We start from the raw sequence: 23,775 nt of genomic DNA, 5'->3' as shown, positions 1-23,775 counted from the left end.
GAGGAAAGCGCGCCTGGTCCAGAGTTTCAGCGGCGTGTGGCGACGGGACCCAGGGGCGGAGGGACCGCGAGGCCGGACACACCCCGCCCCGCTGGCGACCCGCCTCCCGCGCCCCTCCCCGCTGCCGCGCGCGCCCAGGGCATCAAAGCGGCTGTTTTGCTGGACGCCTAGCCCGCCGCCGCCCCTCTACTGGAGGACGCAGAAAATGCACAGCGGGACCGGGACCGCCCTCTCTCCCGGTCCTCGTCACCAGAAGAGACAATGTCACAACTCAGTGAGAAGTACGCAGAGCTGATTGTGAAGATCAAGTGTCAATAAAGGCTGTCGTCACCTTACTGTCGTCTTTGCCGGGTAGTGCCACTATGACACCAATTAAATCAATTAGATAAATATGTACGTTGTTAATAAAGACTTTGTTGGGCGCTCACGGTTACCTGACACTTGGCTCTGTGTCTTTCCATCCCCCAACATACGAAATAGGACAGGTATGCCTAATTTGAAAGAAAAGTAGTCTGGAAGCTGAAGCTTGGGACACAGTCCTTTGAGTGGTGAAGAAAGCAGCCAGATGAAGCCAGGCTAGGGATGCAAGAACTGCAGACTTATAAAGAAAAAGACCATGCATTCCGGTGTCCAATCCGAATGCTCTTCTAGAGAAAGGGTCGAATTGTTCAATTGTGGACACAGGCACATAATCAGGATTGTCCCGTCCAGGGGAAGGAGACACCACCACCTCTCCAGTATGTCTCTGGGGATTGGTCCAGGAATTCCCCTTCCCCAGACTGTCTCAGGTCTGGACTCCTTAGATTGGGATCCTGGGACCAGATGACTATCCCTTTTTAGGCATAAACATGGTCAGGTTCACACAGGGAGGGGCCAGACAGAATGAGATGGGGCTAACGGGAGCAAAGATGTTCAGAGGGCAGGGATCCCTGCTCGTTGGTTACTCCCCTCTGCCCGCTCATTCATCTCAAGCTCCCTGTGGAGGAGAATATGGGAAACAGAAGCGGGGACTGTGGAGTGTAAAGTGGGAAGTCAAAGCCTACATGGTAGTGCTCCCTCTGAAAGCTCAGGCAGGAACTGGACTCAGAATGGGGCACTCACTGGTCTAGTCTCAGACTGCCTATCGCCCCAGCTAGTTGGCTTGACTGTTGTGTTCCAAAACTTTTCTTGGGGGAGACACAACACAAGTTCCTAACACACCTATTCAGGGAACCCCAGACAGACTGAAGAATGGATACCACCAAAGTCCAACTTGGTGAGCCAATGAGTTTTATTGGGGCTACTTACAGGAATATAAGTGAAGGGTTATGACAGGAGCAAAAATGACTCACAGACAGCGGTGTCACCAAAGCCCACTGCAGCATGGGTGACAGCTCACAAAGCCGGGAACCTGGAGAACACTGCCAGCTGCAGATGGCTCAGTAAGGTTGCAGGGAGAGTGCCCTTTCCAGGTACCTGAGTTGGTCTAACCTTTTCCAGGCAACTCTTTTTGTTTGAGAATCTTCTTTGCAGTGGGGTCTGCTTACCCTGGCAGAAAGGGGCCTAGCGAGTCTGGTCAGTTTCAGGGAGTTCTTGAAGCTATTGTTTTCGGTTGTTTAGTTCCTTGCTTTTGGAGCTCCCCGGCAGAATGGGATGCCTTAACCTCAGAGGAGACGTACATGTACACCAGCTGTTCCTGGCTGTGCCGTGGAATAGGCCAGCGGCCACCCCGAGTTCTCCGCTCGTCTGGTTGCGTGTTAGCCAGATGTTCAACTGCTGCTACATTCCACCCAGTTATGAGCAGCCCCACCTCTGGGCTTTCGAGTGGCTCTGCATACACCAGGCATGACCATGCTGCATGAGTCACATGTCAGGCCTGAGAGTTGTCACTCAGGAATGGAGAGGAAGTCTCTGCCCACTGGGGATGCTGGGACTGGGTACTGCTGTGCATCATGGCTCAAGTGGATAGGGGTTGAATATCTATCAGTGGAGAAATGGAGTTAGGAAGGTCAGATCCTGTCCTGGGGTTTGTTTGAGTCCCCCATTTCCTTGGCACCACATGCACCAGAACTATGTACCCATCTTCAGCCTTTCTACCCTGATCCTGGCAAACCCACCAAGTCAGTCCCACTCAGCTTAAAACACCTACCACCCAACCTCACCTTAACCCTGATTTTAATGTTCTCGCTGGAGGAATGTGCCTCTCCTTTGAACACTGGCCCCACCTCCCCCATAACTCCAGGAGGGAGGTGTAGGTCATGCCCCATCACAAAGCCTTGGACCAGGGGTCCCTGTTGTTTTGACCATGCTGGGGACCTGACTGCTCAAACATTTGACCTAGGGCTGGAGTAATGGCTCAGCAGTTAAAAGAATTGTCTATTTGTCTACTTGGGTTTGGGTCCCAATAATTGCATGGCAGTCTATAACTTCAGTTCTAGAGGATCTTAAGAACATAATATGGTTCCCAGACACGTTTGCAGGCAAAACACAATACATATAAAATAATTAATAAAATATCAAAATAAAAATAATAACCTGATGATAGGCAAGCCCAGGGCTTTGGCGAGGGGATGTACATTATCATCATCCATCAGGTTCAAGAAAGACTGTTGCGTACCTGCAGTGGTGGCGCACACCTTTAATCCCAGCACTCGGGAGGCAGAGGCAGGAGGATCTCTGAGTTTGAGACCAGCCTTGTCTACAGAGGGAGTTCCTGGACAGACTACACAGAGAAACCCTGTCTCAAAAAACAAAAAGAAAATGAAAGGAAAAAAGAAAGGAAGGAAGGAAAGAAGAAAGAAAAAAAAGAAAAAAAGAAAAAAACTAAAGGAAAAGAAAGGAAAGCTGGTTTGCAGAAGCAAGACCTAAGCAAGCAGAGGGAGCAGAGCTGGGACCAAGAAAGGAGGCAGAAGGAAGAAACTGCCCACCACAGCAGCCCCGAGCTCGGATCTCCAGGCTTCTCTGTAGCCTGGCAGCTTTTCCTAGTCAAGATTCCAAATCACCCTTCTGATGACCTCCACTTTTCTGTTGAAGCTAATTTGGGAATTGGTTTGGCTTTGTGGCTAAAAGCCTTGGTAGACTAGAGTGTGCTTTACAACCTGCCTTAACCTTAACCTAGGTTTACAGTGACCTAGGCTGGCCAGGCCTCTGCCCTGCAGCCCTGGCTGCTGCTCATCCTCTTATCTGGGATATTCTCTCCTTTGTCCTCCACCCTTCTAGGCCCAGACCCAAGCCTTCCTCCCACATGATGGTATTCTTCCTTGCTCCTTGCAGTGCTACTGGACAGTTTTAAGTTCAGGTTCCTGCCTCAGCATCTCATCCTGAGTCAGAAATCAGTTGAAGACCTCTTTGCCTCTAGCCTTTGTTTGAAAGCCCCCGAATATGAGAGGAAATGGGGCCATCATATGGCCCCTGCAAATCCTGCCATGACAAACCTTGGCATGGCATGGGCCCAGTTCTGCCAACTTCCTTCCCACATCTGGAGATTACAAGTGTAGGCTCTACCTACTTGCAGCACCAGTCACATACCCACAGGAGGCCCTGGCTGCCCACCAGCACTGGAGGATCAGACACAACACCCGGCTCAGAAAAGGATCCTTTATTTTCTCATAATCAGAGTTGGTTCACATCACCGTCAGTCCCTCTGGGACCTGGGGAAGGGGCAGAGCTGGCATATTATCCCACTGCCTAGGCCCTGCTGTGTACTAAGAGAGGGCCCAGAAAAAGACGGGGAACATCAGGAAGAAATGCCAGGGATTCCTGGGTAGAGGCAGCCATGGGCAACAGGCCTAGAATGATAACCAGGCTTCCACACCCCTGTAGCATCCTTCATGGCAGGTGGGGCCACAAGACTGGTTTGAAAAGAGTCAATCAAAGGCTAACCAGGTCAACAGGGCACCAAGGGCCATTCCTAGTGCCTATTTAGGCCTCATGACCCAGACCCTGAAGAACCTGGTTTTTCAGGTAGATCAGGGGACTGAGGAGGATGGGTCCGGGTTGGCACTTCCCTCAATTAGACTGCTGCAGATCCAGATCCCTGGGGGAACGAGTCCACAACAGACAATAACATCTGTGCCTTGCCCTGTAGGCCTCCTAAGCCACACCATGGCTTTGGATGACATTTCTGAGGATCCTGTTAGAATCCTGGCCTTTCTTGATCTGCCTGGCACCTCAGTTCTCAGAGTTGCTGGTGACCGTGACCAGCGGGCAATATTGGAGCACAGTAGGCCCAGGGCCAGCTCTGGGACCATGGGTATGGGTCTCTGTGGATAACTTCTCAGCCTTGGAGGTGCCACTGCTGTTTGAGTTCTACTCTCTGGATGGAGGGCTGCAGATATGTCATAGAATTTCTCATAACAACTCACCCAGGATGCATCCAAGTTCATAGCTGCCTCTTGACAGCTCCAGACTGTCATGTGTGTTTATGCACAGATGGTTCTGAACACACAAGTGCATCACACACACATGAACGAATGCAGACATGCCTCTTACTGATACTAGGAGTGTGATGATGTGTGTGCAGGGAGCACACACTGAGGGCTGCACACAGGGCCACCTGTGGAGTCATGAGCATGTACTCACTCCCTCCACTCACACTGAAGAGGATCTGGACATACCAGCAAGGGAGTGTGGTCATTCACATGCACACACAGCAGGCAGACCTGGGACACCTATGGGGAGTGGACAGGAAACAGTAAGGTGGGGAGGGGGTGCCAGGGTTTAGCTGGCGCAATGCTCTGGTAGGCTGCTCAGAATGGTCTCCAAGTTGTGCTTGTCAGCGCGGATCTCAGCAAGGTCACTCTCAAAGCTCTCGATCTGCATCTCCTGCCGAGCAGACTCTTGCTCCAGCTGTCTCAGCTTGCGATGCAGGGCTCCCTGTGAGCCCAGCTGCAGCCTCAAGCTTTCCAGTGCCCTCTGGGTCTCATTCAGGGTCTGAGCAGGAGCTCGGTGGGCATCCAGGGACCCTGTAAAGGAGCACAGGCAGCGTCAGGGGAGGCCAGCTGCTTGCAGGCCTTGGGAACCCATGACCCAGGTCAGACACCCAGAACCTGGTCTGTCTACCACCTCCTGGGTAAAACAGACTGAGAAGGACTGCAGGAAGGGGGTAAAGGCCTGGGTGTGCGCCCCATGGAGCTCACATGCAGAGTTAAGAACTGGGGCTGGCAATAATACCACTTCTGGGTGTATATCCAAAGGATGCTCAATCGTGCCACAAGGACATGTGCTCAACTATGTTCATAGCAGCTTTGTTTGTCATAGCCAGAACCTGGAAACAACCTGAATGCCCCTTGATCGAAGAATGGGTTAAAAAAATATGGTACATTTACACAATGGAGTCCTACACAGCAGAAAAAAATAATGACAGCTTGAATTTTGCAGGAAAATGGATGGAGCTAGAAAACATTATTTTGAGTGAGGTAACCCAGACCCAGAAAGACAATTATCACATGTACTCACTCATAGGTGGTTTTTAAACATAAAGCAAAGAAAGCCAGCCTACAAACCACAATCCCAAAGGACTTAGACAACAATGCAGACACTAAAAGAGACTTACATAGATCTAATCTACATGGAAAGTAGAAAGTATAAAAAGACAAGATCGCCTGAGTAAATTGGGAGCATGGGGACCTTGGGGGAGGATTGAAGGGAGAGGGGAAAGGCAGGGAGGGGAGCAGAGAAAAATATAGAGCTCAATAAATATCATGGGAATAAAAAGAACTGGGGCTGGAAAGATGGCTCATCAGTTAAGAGTAGGCGTTACCCTTGCAGAGGACCCAGGTTCCGTTCCCAGTACCCACATGGTAGCTTACAACCCTCTATAATTCTAGTGCTGGGGCATCTCACACCCTCTTCTGGCCTCTGTGGGCACTGCATGGACATGGTGCACTCACACACAGGCAAAACGCTCCCCAGTAAAGTAAAACAAAAACCCCTTAAACAAGGTCTCAGGGATTTAATTTTTTAATTCTCTTGTAACCAGGCTGACTTCAAACTCACAGAGGTCTTCCTGCCTCTGCCCCCTGAATGCTGGGATTAAAGGCATGTGCCACCACACCTGGTCGGTTTTTTTATTTTTTAATTATTTTTTGGGGGGGGAGGTGTTTCAAGACAGGGTTTCTCTGTGTAACCTTGGCTGTCCTGGAACTCACTCTGTACACCAGGCTGGCCTCTATTTTATAAAGAGTTTAATCTGCCTCTGCCTTCAAGTGCTGGAATTAAAGCCATGCATCACCACCCTTGGTGGGGTTTTTTTATTTTTAATAATTACTTATATTTACTTATTTCTTGTTGGGGGCTTGAGTGGAAGTCTGTTTTCCCCTCCATAATGGGGCCTGGGCTGGAGCTCAGCCACTCAGGCTTGGCAATAGGTGTCTTCACCCATTGAGCCACTTCCCAGCCCAGTTAAAAAAATAAAATAAAATAAAATAAAATAAAATAAAATAAAATAATAAAAGCCTCAATGAAACCAGCATCCTCATTTACAAAACTGTGGGAGGGCGGTCCCAGGATGGATGCGGCAGGGACCACCATGAGCTGGTCGGGTAGGTTCACGGAGTAAACTGCGGGTGTCCAGGTGTTCAGACAGGCCCCAGGGTGCCATGAGGCAGGAAGGGCTGTAGGCCCAGGGGCAGGCAGTGGGTTTCTCACCCTGGCCCCTCATGAATTCCTTCCACTTAGTAGGATTGAGCTTCTCCAAGAGACAAAGAGTGGAACCAGGTGCGCACACAGGAATGCAGTGTGGTGGCAGCAACCTTGTCACCTTGTCAAGTGTGATGTTCATCAGAAAAATGGAGCTCAACTGGGTGGGAGGGTGACAGGGTAGAAGCCAGCCCGAAGTTTTGTTTTGTTTTTTCTTTCTTTCTTGGTTTTTGGCTTTTTGAGACAATGTTTCTCTGTGTAGCGTTGGCTGTCCTGGAACTCAGTCTGTAGACCAGGCTGACCTTGAATTTACAGAGATCTGCCTGCTTCTGCCTCTCGAGTGCTGGGATTAAGGGCATGTACCACCAGCCTCAAGTGGTTTCTAATCCTTCCAGGTCCTTCTGAACGTCCCAGGCAAGGAACACTGGCTCAGAGGGCAAAAAGAGGCAGAGGTGGGCTGTTATATGGATACAAAGCACCTCCTAAAATGTTCGTGGGTTGAAAAGTTGGTCCCCAGTTGATGGATCCCATCATCAAGAGGAGATTGGAACATGTAAACCCTTATCGGTGGATTTAACCACTGATAAATCCTAACTTCCTGAGGTGGCAGCCCTTAGGGACTGCATCCTTTAATTTTTTAAAAAATTATATTTATTCTCTCTCTCTCTCTCTCTCTCTCTCTCTCTTTCTCTCTCTCTCTCTCTCTCTCTCACTCTCTCTCTCCAGGTCAGTCAGTCTAGCCTAGCCAAATCATGAGTTCCGGGTTCAGTGAGACCCCATCTCAAAATATGAAGCAGAGGGTCATTCAGGGAGAAAGGATGCTTGCCACCAAGGCTAATGCATTGAGTTCAACCCCACATGGTGAAAGGTAGGAAATGACTCTTATAAATTATCCCCTTACCTCTATCTGCATTCTGTGGCAAACACATATACAAATTACAAAATAAATAAGAAATAAATATAAGCTAGGCTCAGTGATCCATGCTTTGAATCTAGTACCTGAGATCTAGAGATAGGCTGATCTCTGTGAACTGGAGGCCAGCCTAATCTGCATGGTGAGTTTTGAGCCCTTGTCTCAAACTAAAATAAAAACTTTAAAAATAAATAAATAGCCTAACACAGTGACACACGCCTTTAATCCCAGCAGAGGCAGGCAGATCTCTGTGAATTCCAGGATAGCTTTGTCTACAGAGTGAGTTCCAGGACAGACAGAGTTACATAATGAAACCCTGTCTCAAAAAATAAAAATAAATACATAATGTGGAGAGTGATAGAGAAGATATCCGAAGTCAACTCGGGTCTCCACACTCAAGTACACAAGCTCCACCCCCATACACAGATAAATACTTCCTAAAACTTTTAAAGGGGAAATGTGGTGTGAGTCCACTTAGTTGAGCCCCCTAGAGAACTCAAGGCCATAGAAGGGTGGCAGGTGCAGGGAAGGTGAGGGGAGCCAGTGTTTAAAAGGCTGTTTCTCTTTGGACAGCCATGAAAGTTCTGGAGATGTATGTGTCTCCACATGACAGAAAGCCTGTGGCATGAGGAGGAGGTGGCTTGGTGGAAGGAAGTTTGGTCACCAGGAATGTGCCCTGACTGGGATATTAGCACTTCTGCTCCATCCTGACTGCTGGTCATGTGACCAGGCCACCTCTGTGTCACATGACCAGGCCTCCCACAGTGCGCTATTAGGAACACTTCGCAGCCAAAGTCTCAAAGCAACAGGGCCAATGGACTCAAATCCAGAGCCAAAGTAGGCCTTCACCTCTTCCTCTCCCTGCACCCTCTCTTGTGGTGCCAAGGATGGACCCCAGGACTTTGTGCCTGCTAGAGGGGCACTCTACCACTGGGCCACATTCCTACCCCAAATCTTTCCTCCTCTTAAATTGATTGTCTCGGGGAGCTTAACAAAACAACTGACTAACACAGTCACCAAAATGTGCACTTAGCCTGTCAGTGGTGGCCCATGCCTTTGATCCGAGCACGCGGGAGGAAGGGACAGGTGGATCTCTGTGAGTTCGAGGCCAGCCTGGTCTACAGAGTGAGTTCAGGACAGCTAGGGCTACACAAAGAAACCCTATGTCGAAAAAAAAGTGTACTTACACATGTTCACAAAGTACATTTTATGTTATGTATATCTTAGCACAGCTTTTAAAAATATATGCTGTTCATGTCAGCCCAACCTCTAATCATTGCCTGGACATCCAAGTCTGAGGCTACCAGCTCTTCATCTGGAGGCCCTGGCCGTTCATATAGAAGTTCTCTTTGCTACAACCTGTCCAGAGTTTTCTTTTCCTTTTCTTCCTAATTTAAGGTTTATTTTTATGGAAGTGTGCCTTTTTGACTTTATTGAGGGTGCCCACGGAGGCCAGAATCAGGTATTGGATCCCCTGGAGCTGGAGATACAGGTTGCTGTGAGCCACTGACCTGGGTGCTGGGACTGAACTTGGGTCCTCTAGAAGCGTAGGAAGCCGGTGGGATTTAACAGCTGAGCCACCTCTTCTTCCCACATTCTTTCTTTTTTGAGGCATGGTCTCACTTGTACCCAAGGCTAGCCTAGAACTTGGATCCATCCTTCTGCCTCAGCCTCTTAAGGGCTATGCTTATGGCTCTGCGCTATCCCACCTGGCTTCACGTGGAATTTTCCTTCCCACTTGTGAACCCGTGTCAGCTGACTTCTCCCGACATACGCACTTCCTAAGTCGTCCACGTTCACTCCTCCTTCATAGGTGGGCAAGCCAGCTCAGGGGGCTGATGATCTACCCAAAGTGCCACCATCCAGGAAGGGATAGAGTCAGAATCAAGTTCTATTCCCAACGTGGCCCTTGCTTTTCTGCCATTCTTTCTAGGCTCTAACTGCTACCTCACCCACTGGGAACCAAGAACTCCTTAACAAAGTGAGTGGGTTTTCGTTTCCTCCAGCCCACACCAGACTCACCAGAGTAGAGGAAGCCAATGTCTCTCTCAGGCCCTGGAGGCACAGTGAATTCAATTCCAGACACCCACCCTGCCCTATACAGGGCTTGCATGGCTACAAAGCCTACGGTAGGTGACATGGTAGAAGTGGGAGCCCTGGATTTTAGGACAAGGAGAAATGTATCCTACGACTGCCCACCCCACCCCAGGGACTTGCTGTGGGGTCTCCTTACCCAGCTTGGCGAGCAGCTCTGACAGGACCTGGATGTCCTTCACCAAAGACCCTCGAGATTCTTGGATTTGGTGCTCCACGGTGCTCAGCCCAGAGGCCACCTTGGCCAGAAAGAACATCTTAGTGGCTCCTTGGGGTGATTGGGAGGGCTGGCTAGTTTCATGTCAACTTAAAACAAGCTTAAGTCACCTGAGAGGAGGAAACCTTAACAGAGATGATGCCTTCATAAGACAGGGCTGTTGGCTAGACTGTAGGCCATATTCTTAATTAGTGATTGATGGGGGAGGGCATGGTGGGCTGGTGACACCCCTGGGATGCTGGTCTTGGTTGCTATAAGAAAGCAGGCTGAGCAAGCCATGAGGAGAAAGCCAGTAAGCAGCACCCCTCCATGGCCTCTGCATTGGCCCCTACCTCCGTGTTCCTGCCCTGTTTGAGTTCCTACCCTGACTTCTGTCAGTGATGGACTGTTATCTGGAAATATAAGTGGAATAAATCCTTTCTTTCCCTGGTTGCTTTTGGTCATGGCATTTCATCACAGCAATGATTTGGTGCTCCACGGCAACCCTAAGACACTGGGCTGAGGAGGCGGTGTAAGGGCTGGGCACACCCACCTGCTTAGCCTCCTCCAGCTCCTGCTTGCACACTTCTGATGTGAGTACTAGCCGAGAGGCCTGGCGGAGTGTGGCCTGGGTCTGGCTGGCCAGTCGGCTGGCACGACGTTGCCTCTGCTTCCCCTCCCTCAGCAAAGCTTTGGCAAGCTATAGGACAGCAACAGGAAGGAAGAATAAGCCCCTGGGGGAAGAGGGGTTTTGTTCTTTGGTTTTCTTTTTCCAGATTGAAGTTGGAACCTGAGTCTCATACAAGTTAGGTAAGCACTCTACGACTAACCCACATGCTATGGCCAATTCATATTTTGAAATCGAGGTTTACTAAATTACCCAGGATAGCCTTGGATTTGTGATCCTCCTGCCTCAGCCTGCAGAGTAGCTGGGATAGAGGCTTGTCCCACCAGGTCTGGCTTGGACAAGAGTTCTTATGACATGATACCAAGCAGTCTACCCCATAACCTAGAACTCATTTATTCCCACAATCAATAGGCATGTGCTTGACACAGGATGTGTTTTCAATACAAATTCCTGCAAACTACTCATTTCTCCTAGTGGAGAAATTCCACCTGTCTTTTATGTATGGGGAAACAGAGGTCCAGGGAGGGGGAGGAGGAGCTGCCCAAAGTCTGAACAATGGGCCAAGAAACTGCACCTGGATTTGGCAAGAATATCCAGTATTAACTCAGTAGCTAGGAAAGGCATCCTGGGTTAGTTCCTGATCCTAGATGAAAAACCACACTTATCCCTGAAGAGTATGTTAGCTGTGGGCTTGAAATATATGGATTTACTACACTGGGATATGTATTTTTCCTACTTATTAGTAATCTTATCAGCAACTGATGGTAAATTTGTCAAATGCTTTTCTGTATTGTTAGAGAGAAGAACGTGTCCAATATTTTCTCCTTCATTTTTATCAATTGCTGTATGGTCATTAATTAGCATGTAATAATACATTCTTGAATCATGGAAATAAATTAGACTTGATAATAAAAAAAGAAAAGAAAAGAAACTGCACCTAGAATTCCTAGTTTCAGGCCAGTCCTTCAGAAATTTAGGTACCCAAGAAAAGAGTTCACTTGAGTGTGAGCACTGGATCTGAGGAACACACACACACATATACACACATACACACATATACCCCCACCCACATACACACACCACACACACATACACACACATACAGAGAAAGAGAGAGAGAGAGAGACATAGAATTTGGCCCCAGTTAAAGAAAGCCTAAGGAATAGACACATGTTTGCCTCAAATGCACAAGGCCCTGAGTTCAGTCTTTAGTACAGGATAAACTGGGGGTGGTGGCAGAAGTAGAGGCAGAAGAATTAAAAGTTCAAGGTCATCCTCAGTTAGACAGTGATTTCAGGGCTAGCCTAGGATTAAAAACATGAGACTGTCAAAAATTAAAAAGTAGGGCATGGAGAGATTGCTCCCCAGTTAAGAGCAGTTGTTGCTCTTGTGGTGGACCTGGATTCAGGTCCTAGCACCCACATAGAGGCTCACAGCTAGGGGACCCTTCTGGCTTCTGCTTGTACATAGTGCACATACATATATGCAGGTAAAACATTGTACACACAAAATAGAACATCTTAAAAATTGTATAGAAAGTAAATAAGATGAAATTAAAACAGTAACAACAGCAAAGAAAAACCTAGAAATCTAAACAACATCCCACTGGACCAGGTGTGAGTCCTGGTCCTATGACTTAAGCTTGAAATTGGCTCCGCCTAGTCCTCACATTCTCATGGCCCACGGGTAAGGTCACCCCACGAGCTCCTGAGCTGAGAGCCAGGACCCACAGCCGTCAACATGGAGGGCAAGAAAGCTGTTGTCAACAAGGCTGCTGTCCTGAGCCTGACCTTGGCGTTCTCCTTGGCCATCAGTTCTGCTTCTTTGCTTTTCTTCTTGGTGCTAGAGGAGAGAGCTGCAGCATTTCCCAGCATCCTCTCTGCCTGCCTGGTCTTCCTCTTTGACTCCTCCAGGAGCCTGGCCTGGATGCTGACTGCTCTCCTCTTCAGCGCTGCCTGCTCCTTGGGCAGAGGAAACCTCAGCTTCACTCCTGCAAAACCGGCCAAGGCTGAGGCAGGAGGAACAGACTCTCATCCTGGAGAGCCTGCCAATTCATGACCAGCCCCAGGAGCAGAGGTTGGAGACACAGGAAATCTGTATGTCCCTTTCTCATGCCTCCCCAACCAGAATAACATTGCACTCAGCAAATGCAAAGACCCGTGTGCTATGATGGTGTTTGTATTGTGATCTCTCTGTTAAAGCCTCATCCCACAGTAGTTACAGCCTCTGGGCTGTGCTGGGAGAGGGCAAAAGGGCCTGAGCTTGAGGTGGGAAGTTAATCTGTTGGGTTATGGGGCAGAATCAGAGGGACAATTTTCCACTCAGCACAACCAAAGTCCTGTTCTTAACAAGGAGAAGGTGACACCTGGGAGGTCATGTGCACCTCAATGTGGAGAGAAGGAGGCTGAGGGCAGTGAGGCAGGGACATACAATGGCGTCTCACAACCCTCCATAGTTCTGATGCCCCTGCAAGAACATACAACATCTCATAGTACAGATTTACATTTCCCTAAATGTGACTCTGGTTATATAAGCGTGCTCACAGCTGTGCCCTTTTCATAGGAGGCCCCAATGAGCGATCAGGACTCCAGGTCCCAAGGAAACTAGAAAACATGCCCTGCCCCCACACCACTGGGCCCCCACACCACTGGGCTAGTTCATCTCCAGTCTGCAACAGGGCAGGGCTGGAGGGAAGGTGCTAGGTGGAGTGGACAAAGAGTCACAAAGGCTTCTCTCTGACTTGAAGCCGGTATTGAAGAGTCAGTCACACAGTGGGCCTTGAGGTAGAGAGATAGAGTGCGCAGCTCTGATTCAAGGGTGGATGAGCGATTGATTTTCTCTGTCTACAGGCCACTTGGGCGTGGGCTCTCTCTCTCTCTCTCTCTCTCTCTCTCTCTCTCTCTCTCTCTCTCTCTCTCTCTCTCTCTCTCTCTCTGAATTAAAGGCCTGTGCCACCATGCTGGGTATAACTTCTTCTTCTTAAAGTTCCAGAAGAGTTTGGGCTGCCATCAAAGCAGAGCTCCCTCTAAACTGAAACACTATATAACACATAGTTTTGCTTTGTCTGGGGCATTTTGATACAGGGTTTCATTCAATAGCTTAAACAGCTTTAGAACTTACTATGGAAACCCCGGCCACCCTCACACTTGAGACACTCAGCTTATTGAGTGCTGGAAGGACAGGTGTGATCCACCATCCAGCAATTTGGGAGGGGGAGGTTTTTTTTTTTTTTGGACAGGGTCTCGTGTATCATGAATCTGAAACTATGTAGCCGAGAGTGAATTTGAACTCCTGATCCTCTCAAGTGCAGAGATTACAGGTGTATTACAGGTGTAATAAGCCCAACTGGCTTATTTGGGACTGGGGAATCTAACACTGGGGCCTTCTGCACGTTCAGCAAGCACCCTACCAACTGAGCCACACCCTCAGGCCCTGGTTTTGCTTTTTACCTCTACTGAAGATGGGACTTGGAACCTTGCATACTTTAGACAGCTCGCTCCTCCTGAGCCACACCCCTGCCGGCGACAACAGATTCTCTTCCCCTGGATCCTGAGTAACTCTGGGCTTGGTCTGATAATGCTGGGAGCTAATTAGGGTGGCCACGGGGGCCAGAATACAGTAGTGGCATGTGTGACAGGAAGAGACGACGGCATGGAAGTCCTGAGAGGCGAAGGGACTGGTCCACCTGATGCTGCTGTTCCCTGTAGCCAGGCACCCCTGGCTGAGGTAAGTTGGCTGTCAGGGCCTTGTATAGAACCCAGGACTCAACAGGACACACATACCCTCGAGGTCAGCTAGCAGAGTCTTGGCTCCTATGACAGTCAGCGTGGCAGCTTGGACAGCTGAGGAAGCCTGCATCAGAGCAGCTGTGGTCTTGTTGCGTAGCTGCAAGGAGGAGAAAAAACAGGGGCTGCCTGGAGACATGTCAAGGGGCCCCAGATGGACAGGCTAGGTCCCAAACCTCAGATGGCTCTGACTGGAGATCGTCCTGATTCTAGGATCCCTGATCTGATTAGATGGATACCAAGCCCCAAATCAATCCCAAGAAGACCCCATCTTCAGAAGCCTGGAGAATGATGGGAAAACTAGAGCCAAAGACAACCACATACTCCAGTCCCTAATGTGATGTCAGCCCGTAGCTATTACACAGTTTCTCCTCACAGAATAGCCATCACTTCCCCATGGCCACCAGATGAGACCACCTGGTAAAGAATTTAGGATCGATTGTGCAAGAGAAGACACAAAGAATGTAAGAGTCACAGGAAGCTGACTTCAGGGCATGGCATGAACTTTGAATTTTTGAACTCACAGTGGCCATGACTGCATATAGTTAGGGCCCTCAATACCAGTTTTCTGTTATGGGGGCAGTGTCACAGGGTTCAGCTGCTCCCTGTGGACTTACACTTAGCTAATGATTAATATAGGAAGGAGACATTTTCTTCAGTAGTGTAGACCCTGCTATGGTACTCAGCTCCCCAGAAGGGCTGTGGAGGCTGCCTCCCTTCCTGGCTTCCTCACCCTAGATGGGAGTGGAGGTCAGGTCAGAGGACACTATGTGGGGTCCTCAACACAGCAAGGCTCGACCGGGTATGTGCCAGGCCCTGGGTCCAACCCTCGGGTACATCCTTTCTCCTCAAAGGTATTTCCTTGTCTCCTGGGTTTGTAGGGAAGCTGAGGGACCTCTGGGGAAGCCATGACTGTCATTGTGGGGGTTCTGAGTCAGGCCAGTAGTCTAGAATCCTGGGTGGTGTCATGCTGCTCTCCTGAGTTTGGCACCTGCCCTGTGGCTGGCTAAAACACCAACATCAAATGGCCCTTCGGGAAGGGTATGAGAAATTTGGGTGCTGTCCCTAGAACCTTCCCATAAGCCTGAAATTATCTTCCAAGAAAAATGCTCTAGCACAATTATTTTTGAATAAGTCTTGTATATGTTAGCATGCTGGTCCTGGTTAAACCACCATTCTAGAACCTCCTGATCTAGTACCATCTCTCTGGGCTGAACACCAGGCTATGTGACTTAACACTGAGTCCCATGGGCTGCTCAGAGTGGGTGCCTCTGAACATGGGGTATCTAAGGGTAGAAGGGAGAAGAGACACAAGAGCCATCCAGTTGTGACTGACCCTGAGAGGGTACATGGATATGGCTTCTACCATCCACCTGTCTGCCTGTTTGTCTGTCCATCCCCTCTCCCACCTCAGCAAGCAGCCCTTCCTCCCTTGGTTTGGCCACCTTTAAAACGCTCAGGCATTTTGAGGGAGGCAGCAGAGACTTGCAAGTGCTATTTTCCATCTTTTGCACCCCACCCCACCCCAGGTTCCCTTGGGGGCATCCCCTCCCTTTTTCAGGCCTCAGATCCAAAACTGACCTGCATGAAGGGCTCCATCTTCTTTAGGGCTGCCCCAGCCTCCACCTGCAGGGCTTCTTCAGCCTGGACGGCCTGGCGCTCCCTCTGAGCCAGCTTCTGTTCCAGGGCCTTCACTTTCCAGTCCAGACGCCTGGCTTGGGAGTTCTGAGGCTGCAGGGAGATTGTGGGTTCAGGTAGGGCTGAGAACCAGATCTTCTGTTCAGGGAAAAGTGCCCTGCTGTGCTGAGGGCCATCCTGTGCCCTGTTGTGCTGAGGGCCATCCTGTGCCCTGTTGTGCTGAGGGCCATCCTGTGCCCTGCTGTGCTGAGGGCCAGCCTGTACCCAACTGTACTGAGGGTCAGCCTTGCCCAGATGTGCTGAGGGCCAGCCTGTGCCCAGCTGTGTTGAGGGGCCAGCCTGTGCCCTGCTGCACTGAGGGCCAGCCTGTGCCCAGCTGTGCTGAGGTCCAGTCTGTGTCCTGCTGTGCTGAGGGCCAGCCTGTACCCAGATGTGCTGAGGGCCAGCCTGTGCCCTGCTGTGCTGAGGTGCCAGCTTGTGTCCTGCTGTGCTGAGGGCCAGCCTGTGCCCAGCTGTGCTGAGGGCCAGCCTGTGGCTACTAGTCCAGAACTGGAGCTTTAACCCTGGCCCCAGAGTACTTCCTGCTGTCCCAGGCACCTGAGATACCCCAGGGGCAGGGTAGTGGCAGAACAAAGGGGTGTGCAGAGAAGTCAGACTGGGAGAACCTGTCACTGGAGGCTCAGACCCCAGCCCTACCAATTTCTAGCTATGTAGCCCTGGGACACTGCAGCTAATTGTTCTGACCCTCGGGTAGGACTGCCTTTCTTCCTCCCAAGGTGAACTTCCCTCCTCAAGCCCGCAGTTCTTCCTCCTCCTGAACCTTGACCAAGTGCTCCAGAGTGCAGGGTGTTCCAGCTGTTAGAAAGGCAGAGGTGTGTGTGATCCCAAGCCCCCGGCAGTGTCCGGGTCATCCAGGTTGCTGCACGTGAGAAGAGCAGGGGAAGCCATGAGGCAGTAGCCTGTGTCCCAACTGTGTTTGGATCATTTTCTGGTTTTGATTTCCTTGGTGTTGGGGGTGGAACCCAGGTCCTTGAGCATGCCGGGCACACATTTTCCCCGTGAGCTGCACAATGAGCCGGCTTAGTGCCCTGTTAAAGCCGGGTTTCTGAGGCTGGAGATCTCAGGATTACCCGACAGACAAGCTTGGCAGGGTGTAGAGACGTGATGAATGCTGAATGAAGGACTGACTGGACCCCCTCCAGCTCCCACCTCCAAAACTAAGCTAAGGGAGCCTGAGTCCACAGGACAGAGGGTCCCTGGTGGCTGAGACTCGGGGAAGGGAATCCTTGGCCAAGGTCACTGCTGGTGTGGGAACTGGGAGTGTATCATCCCCACCTCTCTGATGTCCTTGTTCACGTCACAGTTCCAGCCTTGGTGTGGAAGACTAGCTGAGCCCTGCCTGTCTGAGTAGGCCACTTCCCAGTTAACAAGAATCCCTGACCACCTCTGCATGACCCTCTGGCTTCTCCATGATCTAGAACCTTCACTGCCACCCCACAAGGATCTCCAGGGACGCTGAACTGACCATTGCTCCAGGGGTGACCAGCAAGCCCAGATGTGGGGCAGCATCACCAATGACTTGCTTCACAGTGGTCAGTGCCTTCTCAGCTTTGGGCAGCACTTCTGCCTCAGCTGTGCCCAGGGCAGTCTGGGCTGCCTGCACCTCCTGGTACCTGGGAGGAAAGAGGTCAAGATGTTGGAATGAGCCACTGAACAGGGTGTAGGACACCCCTCTCTATCTCTATCAGAGCCGCTGGCTGGAGCTGTTAACCTGTAAAGCCCTCTCCTACCTCCTGACAGAATAAACCCTGTGCAAGTCAGGACCCAGCAGTTGGCCTGGGAAAATGGCTGTGATCTACAGTTTTCAGGGTGTGTGTGTTTATGATGGTGTGTATGTGTGTGATTGTGTGTGTGTGATTGTGTGTGTGTTTGTCTGCCTGTGAGTGCCGATGTCCAGAGAACCGACAAGTTAGCTGTGATCTTCCGCTTTCAGGGTGTGGGTGTGTGGGTATGTAGGTGGGTGTTTGTGATTTTGTATGTGTGTGTGATTTTGTGTGTGTGTGTGTGATTGTGTGTGTGTTTGTTTGCGTGCCTGTGAGTGCAGATGTTCAGGGAACCGACAAGTTAGCTGTGATCTTCAGGTGTGGGTATGTGGGTGTGTGGGTGGGTGTTTGTGATTTTGTGTGTGTGTGTGATTTTGTGTGTGTGTGTGTGTATGTGTGTGTTTGCCTGCCTGTGAGTGCAGATATCCAGAGAGGTGATAATTATTGGATCCCCTGGAGCTGGAGTTCCAGGTAGTTGTAAGGAAACTAACGTGGATGCTGGACACTGAACTTAGCTTCTCTACAAGTTCTCTTCATAGCTGAGTTATCTCTCCAATCTCTGAAGCTTTCAAGTGAGCAGACTCATTACCTCCTTATTCAGTCAGAGCATGCCACACTGCCCAGGCTCCAGGTTCCAGTGCACCCAAGGATGACACATTCTGCAGACCCTTGGAGCCTCTTGGAAGGCTGCAGGGGAATCTACCTGGGATGGAAGGACTGTGGCCTACGCTGCGATCTTGATTGCCCGTGCCCTGCTGCCGACCTTTAGATGTGAAATAACCCCTAGAAGCTCATCTGTTTGATCACTTAGTCGCCAGTTGGTGGCATTGGGAAATTTGTGGGACCTCTAATAAATGGAGCCTTGCTAGGGGAAGTGGGTCACTCGGGGGAGGGCCTTGAGATTTTATACCCTGACCCACTTCCTGTTTATTCTCTGCTTCTTGACTATAGGTGCAATGTGACCAGCCTACCTCCTGTTCCTGCCCCATGCCCACATGGAGCTGTGTTGTAACTGGTCGAACAGAGATGAACGTATTCTGAATCCCTCATATCCCTCACTTTGTTACAGATTACTGGAACTGTGGACCCCAAGGGTTAGAATTCCCTCGGGAGTCCAATGCTTGGAGAGGAGAAAGCCTACGGGCCAAATATCCAGAGGGGAAAGTCTACAGTCTGAACCATGCAGAGGGGAAAACATACAATCGAAACCAGCCTGAGGGGAAAGACTACAGTGCGAACCATGCAGAGAGGAAAGCCTACAGTGTGAACCATGCAGAGGGAAAAGATCTTTTCCCCCAGAAGATCAAAGGAAAAGGAGCCAGAAGAATAATGGGTCTTCAGTGGACAGGGCCACACCTTGACCAGGACAGCTTAGACAGTAACCTCTCCTCAGGACCCAAAGGGGTTCTAACGAGTTCCCCTGGATATCTTTGCCCCTCCTTCCAATGCACCCACATCGATAAAGCTCCTTTTTCTGCTTTTCATTATTAATGAGGCCTCTTAATTGGCTTATCAAGGATGGGTGACTGAACTTGGCTTGTCGGGGCACAGGCTGTAACCCCAATCCCAGGAACAATGTCTCCCCCACCATGGAGGAAGAACTCCCATGAACTGTGAGCAGAATAAACCTGTCCACCTTTAAATCGTTTTGTATAATTAATACTGTGTGTTACTCTCCACTGATTAATGGTGAGGCCTCTAGCTGAGCGACCACTCCATAGCAGCCAGCTCTGGAGGTGGGTCACACAACTTCACCCTGCCATGCTGCCTAGCTCAAGGCTGAACAGAGATGCCCAGATGTCTGGCCTCCAGAGGCAGGGAAGGAAGCTTGTGGCAGGGAGCAGCAACAAGAGAGTCAGGACAGACGCCACCCTGCAGCTGACGGGATGCCCTCAGGACATGTTGTGGGGCAGAGATTAGCCACCTTGTCCACCCCTTCTGTCAGAGCCTCATTTCTACAAGAGTGTAGTCCCAAGACACCCTAAAGGGCTCAGGCTCAGAGGAGCTGCTTCTGGAGGCACTGACCTCTGGCTGGTTCTGTGGCTCCTGGAAGCTAAGCCCAAGGTTCTCCACACAGCTGTGGAGGCCTTACCTGTCCTCCAGTTCCCACCGAGCCGCCAAGGCCTCCTTCCCTCTCAGCAGATCCCACAGGTGCTCATGGCTGGTGTTGGCGGTGAGCAGGGCCCTCCGTGCAGCAGCTTCAATCTTGGTGGCTGTGTCCTGGTGGCTGCGTGAATTGACACGACAATCACTAAGAGCACACGCAGAGATGGTGTCCAGATTCCTGCTGGACAGACTCTGTTCTGTCCACCTGCCACTGCGGCATCAGCAGGGATGCTCTTAACCATTGAGCCATCACTCCGGCCCCCAAAATAAATCTTTTTTTTTTTTAAAAAAAAGAGGAAAATATTCTGGGCATGGTGGCGAACGCCTTTAATCCCAGCACTCAGGAGGCAGGCAAATCTCTGAGTTCAAGGCCAGTCCAGTCTTCCCAGGCCCACGTGAACTGCATCTCAATAAACTTGTGGATTTTTTTTTAAAAAGCCACCAGACACTGAGATGCATTCCACTGAGCAAGCTTTTCCCCATCATGTCTGCACCTCCATCTCCACACCACCAAACCCCTTCCCATACTGGTAATATTTACTCCCCAATGAGGGGCTCTTAGGCACCTCTGGTCCTAGCTCCTAGAGACCAACTCTGACTCTGGAGCCTGTCCAAGAAGGCCTGGCCCCCATGTCAACAGTATGGGCACAGTTCCCCACATCCTGGAACCTCAGGGCTCACCTCCTAGCAAGGATGTGGGCCTCTGACGCCAGATGGCTCCAATTGGTGGGTGGGCTGGATCCTTCCTGAAGACTCACCTTAAAGAACAGAGGAAGAAACTGAGGCTCGTCCTGGAAGGTCAAGGGTCACAGCTGGCTAACTGACTGGGTAGAATAGGATGGTGTCAATAACTTTATAAAATGCACAAAGCTAACCATGACACCAGCACTTGGTTATCAGCATGGCTGCACAAAAAGCCCAGTGACACGGCCTGCCACTATGCGTTCACTGTCTACTGGAAATACATTTGACTTTTGCAAACAGTGCCTTTCTCTCTCAGTAGATGAGACCCAGTGTGACACCAAGCATCCTTTAAGGCATATACCACACCATGGGCAAATGATTAAGGGCAGGACTAGGGCAGAGTCCTATACAGGCTCCAGGGGAAACAGAAACAGGGTTCAGGGGAGACCACGGTACCAGAAACGGAAGAGCTGAGGCTGCACGCAGGACCCCCTCCTCTGAGGACCGCAATGCCTCCCCCAGCTCCGTCAGCTGGGCGCAGGTCTTCTGAGCTCCAGGCTGGTCACAGTGGACGCTTCCTCTCAGCACCTGCAACTGCTTCCACGTGGCCTTCATGGCACCTTCCAGGTCCACCACCTGCTGCAGGAAGGCTTCCCGGGCCTCTGTGGAGAGCGAGTGAATCAGTGATCATCGCTGGTTGAGGTTCTACACAAAAGACCCTTCACTAGGCTTTCGTCTGAGGCACAGCTGGACCCCCAGTGCCACTCTGCCCCTGCCTCCAGTACTCCAAAGGAGAAACTTGCCCATTTGACAGCTGCCAAGGCTGAGGCCCAGGGAAGGCTAGCCAGCCAGTCACATACAGAGACTTGGAAGCAGGCTCTGTGAAACCACAGTGAGTAGCTCCAGAATCTGGGCTGGCAGTGGACCCCCAACTAATTCAGTGCTGTGACTCTTCACTGAGGTTCACAATTGACTGCTCCCTCATTTGACAGTGCACAGGCACTTGCCTCACCTTTAGCCAGCAGCTGAAGCACAGCTATTTGCAAACACAGCTGTACAAAGGGAGCAACCCAGTCTCAACGTTCGGGAAGTTTCCTGTGCCCCAAGGCCACATTTCACCTGGTTTAATGACAGGTCTGCTTTTCTTAGTTGCTAATCATTTTTGAGACATTCCAAACACAGCCCAGAGACTCGGCCGTGGAGCAAACAGGCCAAAAGCCACCCCCGCCCCCCACCAGGACTCTACCGGTTCAGCACCTGGAACAGCGCCCCAGGCGAAGGTGTGGTTAAATGGTTAAAATGAATGAACCCAGCCCGGGTTTGCCTTGAGTTTAAAATCAGTGCAGGGCAGGGGGCAGAAGACTCATACCCATGAGGCAGGGGACTGAGACCCATGTCAATATCGTCCCAGATGTGCTAGGAACATGGGAGGATAGGCCTATGGTGTCATGACTGTCCTAAGAGCTCCCGAAGCGTCCAGCCAGCCCGGGGCCCCACCAGCACCCTCACCTCCCATTCTCCTGTTCCCTGTACCTTGAAGTAGGTGGTGACTTTGGTAGACATCCCCCCGAGGTGCTTCTCCCTGAAGAACGTCTGGTGGTCCCCAGGGGCTGCCACAGTCAGACCCCTGCAGCCACCCCTCCATCAGCATCAGCCTGGCCTTCAGCTTGGCTGCCTGCCGGGACAAATGGGGAGAAAAACTGAATGAGGCTGGGATCTCTAGGTGCTGGGAGTTGTCCCTGGCCTCTGCCTAGTCCACCCCTTCCATGGTTCCTCCCCTTCCAATCCTGTGTGTGTCTCGGAGCTAAGGACTCGCTAGCCCCTAGGGCCTGTCTTGTCTGCCCAACTTCACCAATTTCACCAACTACTTCCCTTCTCAGCCTAGCACCTGCTGCCACCCTGACAGCCACACCCCTGTGCTACTGAGGAAGGGACAGAAGGTGAGAAAAGGAGCCTCGGGAAGGTTGGTGTGTAAGTACCTGCGTGTATATGTGCTTGTATGTGCACATATGCATATATGTTTGCCTGGGGAGGTGCATGTGTTGGAGGTCAGAGGTCAACCTTGGAAGTGGTTCCTGTTTAGATACCACCCTCTTTGCTATTTTTTGTTTGTTTTGTATTTCTGGTTTGGGATTTCGTTTTTCAAGGCAGGATTTCTCTGTATAACAGCTGTCCTGGAACTCGCTTTGTAAACCAGGCTGGCATCGGACTCACAGAGATCCGCCTGCCTCTTGCCTCCTGAGTGCTGGGATTAAAGGTCTGCGCCACCACCACCTAGCCTCTATGCCTTTCTTAATGACAAGTGGATGGTGACCTCGTCTGGAAGAAAAACTGTTCCAGGCAGCAGGAAGCCATGTGGTAGCTTGATTTACCCAGCGGTGCAGTATGCACACTGTCCTGCAGAACTGGAAATAGCTTTGCTTACGGGCCTGGCCTGCTTGTTCTCTGCGCTCGTAGCTAGAGCTCAGGACATGCGGCTTTCTCCCGCAGCACCGCATGTTTTCAGAGCCCCATCCAGGACAGGAGGACCAGATGAAGGTCAGGGGAATTGGAATGAGGAGGCTGGGGGAACTCAGGAGAAGGTGGCCAGCAAGAATAAAAGGCTCTAGGTCTGTGAATGAGCAGACAGCTTCTGGTCCACAGCATGGAGTTGGTGCTCTCTGGAGGTGGGGAAGTCTAGGCATAGCAATTTACCTCCTCCTTCACCAGACCATAGCAGGTGGGACACTCCTGGCACCCTGTGTCACCATCCACGAGGAAGAAATTGTCCTGGCAGCGGTCACACTTGTAGCCCACAAAGCCTGGCCTGCACACACATGTGCTGTTCTCGTGGCACTGAGGTGAAGCAGCACCCAGCGGGGAACACCTACAGTCTGGGGGACAGAAGCCAGCTCTGGGGACTGCTCAGACTCATCTCCTACCTCCGACCCCGAATCCTCAAACCCCACCTGGAAATTCCCACAACCCCCGTGTGTCCTCAAATGCAGACTCCAGGGCTCCATGCCACAGACTGATTAGAAGGTTAGAAGGCTAGAGCCGGCAACCTAGCCTTAAGGCTTACTTATTGCAATATTCCCAGAGCCCCAGAACTGCCAAGGTACTAGCTGTACAGTGAGGAAACAGTGGCTCACATGTGGCATGGTGCCTGATGACACACAAGAGTTCGGTGGTCACAGATGTGACCTACAACACCGACTTTCTCGCACTCATACGCCCCATGTTCTTAGGGCCAGGCTCAGGCAACCAGCCAGCGGCTACCCATCATCTCCCCCACCATCCCTGCTTCTTGT

At 50.9% G+C, this 23,775-nt stretch overlaps 1 protein-coding gene across 1 annotated transcript in view; it reads right to left on the bottom strand.

Annotated features, from left to right (window-relative positions):
- Positions 1-4,698: 4,698 nt before the first annotated feature.
- Lamc3 (laminin subunit gamma 3) overlaps positions 4,699-23,775 on the bottom strand; it is a 53,696-nt gene continuing 34,619 nt past the window's right edge. Inside the window, exons 17-28 of the mRNA XM_038337198.2 lie at positions 23,180-23,358; positions 22,019-22,160; positions 20,942-21,147; positions 20,483-20,559; positions 19,788-19,922; positions 17,398-17,545; positions 15,816-15,959; positions 14,232-14,334; positions 12,240-12,439; positions 10,375-10,521; positions 9,765-9,864; positions 4,699-4,943 (exon numbers count right to left, since the gene is read on the bottom strand). Of these exons, the coding sequence (XP_038193126.1) occupies positions 4,699-4,943; positions 9,765-9,864; positions 10,375-10,521; positions 12,240-12,439; positions 14,232-14,334; positions 15,816-15,959; positions 17,398-17,545; positions 19,788-19,922; positions 20,483-20,559; positions 20,942-21,147; positions 22,019-22,160; positions 23,180-23,358 (1,826 nt within the window). The remainder of the gene's footprint in view (positions 4,944-9,764; positions 9,865-10,374; positions 10,522-12,239; positions 12,440-14,231; positions 14,335-15,815; positions 15,960-17,397; positions 17,546-19,787; positions 19,923-20,482; positions 20,560-20,941; positions 21,148-22,018; positions 22,161-23,179; positions 23,359-23,775) is intronic.

Source organism: Arvicola amphibius, chromosome 7 (genome assembly GCF_903992535.2).
Source record: "Arvicola amphibius chromosome 7, mArvAmp1.2, whole genome shotgun sequence".
Lineage (NCBI taxonomy): Eukaryota > Metazoa > Chordata > Mammalia > Rodentia > Cricetidae > Arvicola > Arvicola amphibius.
This window is presented reverse-complemented; position numbering and strand designations above follow the sequence as displayed.